This window comes from Ceratotherium simum, chromosome 3 (assembly GCF_057802395.1).
Source record: "Ceratotherium simum simum isolate JZ-2026a chromosome 3, ASM5780239v1, whole genome shotgun sequence".
Lineage (NCBI taxonomy): Eukaryota > Metazoa > Chordata > Mammalia > Perissodactyla > Rhinocerotidae > Ceratotherium > Ceratotherium simum.
In genome coordinates, this window is record NC_141902.1 from 29,757,917 (window position 1) to 29,767,746 (window position 9,830).

Sequence of the window (9,830 nt, forward strand, 5' to 3'; positions counted from 1 at the left end):
GTCATTTGAGTGAGCAAAATGATACAAAATGAAGCTTTGAATTTGAATATGATAATTCTGACTTCCTTCCTCTCTCTTCTCCAAGGTTACTACAGAGGCTATTTCCTGGAATGAATCAATAAGTGAAACAAATCACTCCATGGTGACTGAGTTCATTTTTCTGGGACTTTCCAATTCTCAGGAACTCCAGATTTTCCTATTTGTGTTCTTTCTGGTATTCTATGTAGGAATTTTGTTTGGAAATCTTCTTATTGTCATAACTGTATCTTGTGACTCACATCTTCACTCCCCCATGTATTTCCTGCTGGCCAACCTCTCACTCATTGATCTGTGTCTGTCTTCAGTCACAGCCCCCAAGATGATTACTGACTTTTGCAGTAAACACAAAGTCATCTCTTTCAAGGGCTGCCTTGCTCAGATATTTCTCCTTCACTTCTTTGGTGGGAGTGAGTTGGTGATCCTTGTAGCCATGGCCTTTGATAGATATGTAGCAATCTGTAAACCCCTTCACTACCCTGCAATTATGTGTGGCAATGCCTGTGTTGGCATTGTTGCTTCAGCATGGGGAACTGGCTTGCTCCACGCAGTGAGCCAATTGGCCTTTGCAGTGAATTTACCTTTCTGTGGTCCCAATAAAGTTGATAGCTTTTACTGTGACCTTCCTAGGGTCATCAAACTCGCCTGTACAGACACCTATAGGTTGGATATCATGGTCATTGCTAACAGTGGTGTGCTCACTGTTTGTTCTTTTATTCTCCTAATCATTTCCTACACCATCATCCTAGTGACCATCCAGCATCGCCCTTCAGACTGGTCATCCCAGGCTCTGTCCACTTTGACTGCTCACATCACAGTAGTTCTTTTGTTTTTTGGACCATGTATCTTCATTTATGCCTGGCCATTCCCCATCAAGTCATTAGATAAATTCCTCGCTGTATTTTATTCTGTGGTCACTCCTCTCTTGAACCCAATTATATACACACTGAGGAACAAAGACATGAAGACTGCAATGAAATGTCTGAGAAAATGGAATGTGAATTTTAGGGTAAAGTCTTAGATCTTTTATAACTGTGAGACTAATCTGAGATAGGGACATAGTAATATGGTAAAGCTGGTAAATTGCTCATGAAAATTATACCTTCCATTTCGACATACTTTAGTAATTGTCAAAGAACCCTCATATACACTGACTCAATCCCTCAAAACTCTTATACGTTATATTTTTGGATACAGATGCAAAGTTAATATCACACTTTGATGATATTATCTCACTAATTCTCAGAACAGTGAAAGACATACATATGTTAGTATTTGTACATTCCTGTGCCTTCCTGAGTGGTCCTGAGAGTAATAGCGGGAAGGTTAAGAACTAGTCTGGCTTATAAATTTAAAAAAATTTTATTTGGCGCATTTTCCCTAAAAACATCAAAGAAGCAACCGCCATACACCTAATACAAAAAATGTGCTTAGTCATAAGGATATACGTAAGTCAACTTTTAAGAGGTTTAAAAAAAACTCCTCCCGGGGCTGGCCCCGTGGCTTAGCGGTTAAGTGCGCACGCTCCGCTGCTGGCGGCCCGGGTTCGGATCCCGGGCGCGCACCAATGCACCGCTTCTCCGGCCATGCTGAGGCCGCGTCCCACATACAGCAACTAGAAGGCTGTGCAGCTATGACATACAACTATCTACTGGGGCTTTGGGGGGAAAAATAAATAAATAAAATCTTTAAAAAAAAACTCCTCCCCTTGTAACAATTTATGGTTCATTTCCTATCACTTTAACAACCCATAATCCATGAGTGCATTATTAGGAGTGACAGAAAGAGTGAATCTGCCAACATGAAATTTTCCTTGTAGGCACTTGACATTCTGTGATATATGACAACAACTCACAGCAGTAAAAAGTATTTAGAGAGATCCAAGTCTCTTGAAATGTTGGCACAAAGTGCTTCATTTGGATTCATCCATGTCATTTCCTATGGTTAGCTTTTAAGAGCATAGGCTTTAAAGTAAAAAAAAGATGGGTTCAACTCTACTAACCACTTAATAATCATGACTTTGGGCACATTGCTTAACTTTCTTAAGTTTCAATTTGCACATGTGCAAAAGGGAGATAATACTTATACATATGGTTATTATGAGAGATAATGAAACAATAGATATATTGCACAAATAGCACATATTGTGGCATATGTTCAGGAGTAAATAAACGTTAGGTACCATTATCATTAGTACATAAATCCTCTATATCAACAAGCCATAAGTTCTCAAACTTTATTCTATCCCAATATATTGAAGGGAAACGACACATTCCAGTCTTAGCAGATGCTCATTTGGGGCATAGTGGTTATAAGTTAAGGTGTATATATTTATGTGCAAGCATGTACTCATACACCTACACTCTACCATTCTAGAAAACATGCTAAAAATTCAAGATAGAAGTAAAGGAAAATATAGGTTGAAAAAAAGATTGAGAAGTGATTCTGATAAATAGCTCCTCTCTCCAGCAAGAATCACTGAACCAGGCTAAAATTGAAGATTAAATATTCTAAGAGAAAAAAGAATGTAGTTTTTCAAAGAGTGGCTTGAATTAATAGATAAGGAGAGTCAGATGATGAGAGGGTAAAATTTACTGATACTCCAGAAAAAAAAAGAGAATCGAAACTCCATAAGCAGGTTAAAAACACATAAGGAAATTAGTATGCAATAGTGATAGTATATCAACTGAGTGAAGAAAGGAAGGACATATTAATGTGATCTTGGAATAACAGGATAGCAAGATGGGGAAAGATATATTGGATCTATTCCTCATGCCATATGCCAGGACAATTTCTAAATGAATTCAAGCATAAATTAACAAAAAAAAAACTACACAAATATTAAAAGAAAACATAATTTAATCTCTTTAACATCCATGAATATGATAAAGATTGATAATATAACTGCATAAAATTAATGTTTCAATGCATGATAGAACTGAGAAAAGTAAAATAACACAAGAGATACTGGGGTAAGGTGTTTACAACTCCCATCACAAAGAATAATAGCTCTAATATATAAAGAATTTCTTTTAAAAGTGCCAACAAACAGAAAAATGGGCAAAGTACATGAATTTACAGTTCATATATAAGGAGATATAAATGATCCTTAAATACATGAAAAAATGTTCAAGCTCTCTCGTGTTAAGATATATGCAGAGTAAAACAGCTGAAACATCAGTTTTGACCTATAAGACATCAAATATCTGACATCAATATTTAATAATATAACCTGTTGGTATAGCTGTACATAAATGGGCACTCATGCATTGCAGATGAGAGTACAAAATGGTATAACCTCTTGGCAATATCTACAAAAATTACCATGCTACTAACTTTTGACCCAGCAACCCTAACTCTATCCTAGGGATATGTTTGCAAAAATACAAAATAAACAATACACAAGGTTACTTGTTAAAGCATTGTTTTTAATAGCAAAAGAATGGAAAATACCCAAATGACAATCAATGAGAACTGCATAAATTATGTGAATAAGTTATACATGATGGAACATTAAGCAACTATAAATATGAGTGAGGGATGTCTGTAAATACTGCTTTGGAGGAATCTACAAAGTATATGTTAAATGAAAACAGTAAGGTGTGAAAGAGTATCTCTAGGATGTTAATTTTTGTGTTAAAATGGGGATACATATATTATATTTATATGTATATATAATTTATAAATATATATTTCATAAATGCATATATAAATATATTTTAAATGGCAAACAAAATAATCAAAACTGTTTTTTTATAGAGAGAAACGGGGCCAAGGATAGAGATAAAAGCTAGACTTTTCTGAATATGTCTTAATTTATAGTTTTAACTTTGAACTCATGTAAATGTTTTTACATAATTTAAAATTAAATTTATAAAAGAGCAATCTCAAAAAATCAAGTTAAAACCAAAACAAGTGATTTAATGGTATTTCTGTGTCTGTCTATGTTAATTGTCTATAATATGGAAATAAAGAGATCCTTTCTAACTATAACTCAAAATTCAATTTTGGACTCAGTTCATTGTGACAGTAAATTTTATGTGTCAATTTGCCTAGGCCACAGTACCCAAATATTTCATCAAATATCAGTCGAGACGTTGCTGTGAAGGTATTTTTTAGATGAGAGTAACATTTAAATCAATAGACATTTGAGTAAAGCAAACTATCCTCTCTGATGTGAGTTGGTTTATCCAATCAGTTGAAGACCTTAAGAGAAAAAAGACCGGTATCTCCCGAGCAAGAGGGAATTCTGCCTCCAGACTGCCCTTGGACTCTAGTCGGAACATTAGCTCTTCCCTGGGTCTCCAGCCTGCCAGATTTTGCACTTGGCAGTATCCACAACTGTGTGAGCCAATTCCTTTAAATACACACACAGACATCCTATTGGTCTGTTTCTCTGGAAAACTCTGACATATATAAATTTACTAAATTTTGTCTATTTTCTATTTCTTTGATTTCTTCCCTTTTTGTTATATTTATTTCCTTTAGTTTATTTGGATTTAATTTGCTTGTCCTTTTCTAGCTTCTTCAGTAAGAAACTTAGATAATTCATTTTAAAATTTTTTTCTTTTCTAATCACAACATCAAAGCAATAAATTTCTATGTTATGATTTATTGCATACCGAATTTTGACATATTGTAATTTTCTTATGATTCTGTTCAAAAACTTTCCAATCTCCCTTGTAAGTTCTTCCCTGAAATTATTTATAAATATGATGCTTGGACTTTTCTATGTATCTTATCATTGTTGATTTCTAATTTAATCACACTGTGGTCAGAGAACATACTTTGCTATGATGCACATCTTGAAGTTTTTTGAGATTCATTTTATGACCTACCTTAGTGGGCATTACCTGTGCCCTTAAAAAGAACATGTATTCTGCTCTTGTTGAGTATAGTATAATTGCCAACTAGGTCAAGTTGATATATGTTATTGTTCCAATCATCTATGTTTCTCTGAATTTTGTTTACTTCTTCAATCAATTACTGAAAGAGGATTGTTACAATATCTAATTATGATTGTGGTTCTGTCACATATATTACATGTATATATTATTAACTCTACAATATGATGTTATGATTTTTGCTTTAAACAGCAATATATCTTTTAAAGAAATTAATAGAAAATGTATATAGTCTTTCATAATCAGCCATATATTTACCACTTCTGGTACTCTCCATGCCTTCCTAGAGACATGTGTTTCCATTTCATATAAAATTTCCTTTTAACCTAAAAATTTCCTTCAATATTTCTTGTAAAGTAGGCCTGCTGGCAATGAAATTCTTTTATGTCTGAGAATGATTTTAATTCACCTTTATTTATGAAAGATATTATTGGCAGACATAAAATTATGGTGACAGCTTTTTTCTTTCACAATTTTTAAGTTGCCATTCTATTATCTTTTGCCCTCTATTATTTCTAATGAGACATCGACCAGTTTTCTCTTTATAATTTGTGACTCTGCTCTGATTTTTTGTTTTGTGGTTACCATGAGGTTTGTATAAAAGATCTCATAGATGAGATAGCCCATTTTCTGACAGCCTTTGATCTCCATTAGCCTAAGCAGATTCCATCCCCTTCCTCTTCCTCTTCTTTTTTTTTTTTTATTTCTTTGCTGAGAAAGATTGGCCCTAAACTAGCATCTGTGCCCATCTTCCTCTATTTTGTATGTGAGATGCCACAACAGCATGGCTTGATGTGCAGTGCATAGGTCCACACCCAGGCTCCAAACCTGTGAACCGAGGCAGCTGAAGCAGAGTGTGCGAACTTAACCACTACACCCCTGGGCAGGTTCCCCCTTCTATGTTTTTGTTGTCACAGTCTATTCATTTTAGTGTTGTGAGTTTGTGACTGAACTGAAGTGTTTGTAGTTATTTTTGGTACTTTCTTTCCCTTTATCCCTTATGTTATAATTGTTTGCTAACTTGTTTTGATAGAGAGTTGCAATTTTCTGGTTTATCTGTCTATTTTTCTCCTTGCTCACAGCTTTGTAGATCTTTGCCTTTTTGTTTCAGGTAGGAGCGCTCCCTCTATCATTTCTTGTAAGACAGATCTAGTGATAATGAACTCCCTCAGCTTTTATTTATCTGGGAAAGCTTTTATTTCTCTGTCATATTTGAAGGATAATTTCACTGAGTAGAGTATCCTGGGCTGCTGGTGTTTTTCTTTTAGTATTTTGAATATATGATTGCATTCTCTCCTGGCCTGTAAGGTGTCTGCTGAGAAATTTGCTGAAATTCTGAAGTCTGATTTGGGTTCCTTTGTAGGTTATTTTTTCTGCCCTGCTGCCCTTTATGCTTTTTCTTAATGTTTGACTTTTGACAATTTTAATAATGTATGCTTTGGGGAAAGTTTTTTTAGCATTGGTATATTTAGGAGTTCTATTGACTTTATGTACTTGTATGTCAAGTTCCTTGCCCAGGTTTGGTAAGTTCTCAGCTGCTATTTCTTTGAACAAGCTCTTTGCTTATCAGTGTTGGCAAGGATGTGGAGAAAATGGAACCCCCATACACTGCTAATGGGAATGTAAAGGGGTGCAGCCACTTTGGAAACATTTTTACAGTTTCTCAAAATGTTAAAAACGTAGAGTTAGCTTATGACCCAGCAATTTCACCCCTAGGTATATACCCACAAGAACTGACAACAGCTACTCAAACAAAAATTTAAACATACATGTTAGTAGCAACATTATTCATAATAGCCAAAAGGTAGAAATTATCCTAATATCCATCAACAGATGAACAAATAAACAAATATGGTATATCCATACAATAGAATATTATTCAACCATAAAAAAGAATAAAGTACTGATGCATACTACAATGTGGGTGAACCTCAAAAATATGCTGAGTGAAAAAATCCAGATATAAAAAGTTACATATTATATGAATCCATTTATATGAAATATCCAAAATAGGTAAATCCATAGACAGAGAAAGCAGATTGGTAGTTTCCAGGGCCTGGAGGAAAAAAGGGAGTGGAAAATAGCTTAATGGTATGTGGTTTTCTTTTAGGGTGATTAAAATGTTTTAAAACTAGAGAGAGGGTGGTTGTGCAACATTGTGCATGTACTGTGACTGAATTGTTCACTTTAAAATGACAAATTTTATATTATGTAAATTTAACCTCAATTTTAAAAAAGGCAAAAGATATAAACACTCTGAAAACAGATAAAAATATATCTCTTAAATACATAGACAATGTTCAACTTCACCAATAATAACCTAATGGCAAAGTAAAACCATAACGAGATACCATTTCCCACACGTCAGCTTGGCTAAAATGCTAAAGCTCTTGTCAGTAAGGTTCATGTGGGAATGCAAAACAGTTCAACATCTATGGAAGTTAATTTGGCAATATCCAACAAAACTATGTATGCATTAGTCTTCAACTCAGCAATCCCACTGTTAGGAATTTACCCCAGAGATACACCACCAAAGATACAAAAATACATATGCATAATTACTGTGATTGCAAAATAGTAGAAACTACATAAATGTGGAAATATTGGAGAAATAGGATTAATGAGCTATGAAACATACACACAATGGAGTACTATGCAACTGTAAAAAATTGAGAAAAGTTCTATGAAACAATAAAGAATGATTTCATAAGTGAAAAATACAAACTGAAAAAGAATATTCATAATACTCAATTTTTGTGTAAGAAATAAAGAGAAATAAGAAAATACATTAATTTGTTCAAAAAAGAAATACTTCCTAAAGCCATCTATAGATTCAATGCAATCCCTATCAAAGTTCCAACACCATTTTTCACAGAAATAGAACAAAGAATCCTAAAATTTATATGGAACAACAAAAGACCCCGAATAGCTAAAGGAATCCTGAGAAAAAAGAACAAAGCTGGAGGTATCACACTCCCTGATTTCAAAATATACTACAAAGCTATAGTAACCAAAACAGCATGGTACTGGCACAAAAACAGACACACAGATCAATGGAATAGAATCGAAAGCCCAGAAATAAACCCACACGTCTATGGACAGCTAATCTTTGACAAAAGAGCCAAGAACATACAACGAGGAAAAGAAAGTCTCTTCAACAAATGGTGATGGGAGAACTGGAAAGCCACAGGCAAAAATGAAAGTAGACCCTTACCTTACACCATACACAAAAATTAACTCCAAATGGATTAAAGACTTGAATGTAAGACCTGAAACTATGAAACTTCTAGAAGAAAACATAGGCAGTACGCTCTTCGACATCGGTCTTAGCAACATCTTTTCAAACACCACATCTGACCGGGCAAGAGAAACAATAGAAAAAATAAACAAATGGGACTACATCAAACTAAAAAGCTTCTGCACAGCAAAGGAAACCATCAACAAAACGAAAAGACAACCTAACAATTGGGAGAAGATATTTGCAAACCATACATCTGATAAGGGCTTAATCTCCAAAATATATAAAGAACTCATGCATCTCAACAACAACAAAACTAACAACCCAATTAAAAAATGGGCAAAAGACCTGAACAGACATTTCTCCAAAGAAGATATACAGATGGCCAACAGACACATGAAAAGATGTTCAAAATCACTAACAATCAGGAAATGCAAATCAAAACTACAATGAGATATCACCTCACGCCCGTCAGAATGGCTATAATTAACAAGACAGGAAACAACATGTGTTGGAGAGGATGTGGAGAGAAGGGAACTCTCATACACTGCTGGTGGGAGTGCAAACTGGTGCAGCCACTATGGAAAACAGTATGGAGATTCCTCAAAAAATCAACGATAGAACTACCATATGATCCAGCTATTCCACTGTTGGGTATTTATCCAAAGAACTTGAAAACACCAATTTGCAAAGGTACATGCACCCCTGTGTTCATTGCAGCCTTATTCACAATAGCCAAGACTTGGAAACAACCTAAGTGCCCATCAAGGGACGAATGGATAAAAAAGCTGTGGTATATATACACAATGGAATACTACTCAGCCATAAGAAACGATGAAATCCAGCCATTTGTGACAACATGGATGGACATTGAGGGTATAATGCAAAGTGAAATAAGTCAGAGGGAGAAGGTCAAATACCGTATGATTTCCTTCATTAAGTAGTAGATAATAACAACAATAAACAAACACATAGGGACAGAGATTGGATTGGTGGTTAGCAGAGGGGAAGGGGGGAGGGAGGAGGGTGAAAGGGATAATTGGGTACATGTGTGTGGTGAAGGGTTGTAATTAGTATTTTGGTGGTGAACACGATGTAATCTATGCAGAAATAGAAGTACAATGATGTACACCTGAAATTTTTACAATGTTATAAAACAATGTTACTGCAATAAACAAAAAATTAAAAAAAATAAATAAATAAATAAATAAATAAATAAAAAGAAAAAGAAATGTAGCAAGCATGTACCAGAATCTGATGATTTAGGTTATCTTTGAGAGCTGGGAGGAAATGCGGTGGAAGGGATACAGGAAAATGGGAAATTCCTCTACGAATGTATAATTTTGAATTTTAGACTTAATCTTTCACATATTTGAAAATTAAAATTAATCCAATAATGATAATTTGTTAGAAGACCATAAAACTGAATGCAAAGAGAAACAAATGAACCCAAATGTATTTCAAATAAATGGCATAGCCGAACTAAATGGGAAAATTAAGAATCCAATTCACATTTTTTTGGACTGCTTCTTTTTTTGTTTTCCAATTAACTTTTAAAGATAATACCTTGACTACATACCATTCACTTAAAAAATAAAATTTTGAGGGCCGGGTCCATGGCTTAGCAGTTAAGTGCATGCGCTCCGCTGCTG

The 9,830-nt window shown here is 34.6% G+C and overlaps 1 protein-coding gene across 1 annotated transcript; it reads left to right on the plus strand.

The window, feature by feature from the left end:
• The first annotated feature begins 118 nt into the window (after positions 1–118).
• On the plus strand, positions 119–8,053 carry LOC101392850 (olfactory receptor 4F4). Its single transcript, XM_087429065.1, has 2 exons — positions 119–1,014; positions 8,029–8,053. The coding sequence occupies exons 1-2, from the start codon at positions 140–142 to the stop codon at positions 8,051–8,053; spliced, it is 900 nt and encodes a 299-aa protein (XP_087285191.1). The 5' UTR covers positions 119–139.
• The last annotated feature ends 1,777 nt before the right edge of the window (positions 8,054–9,830 follow it).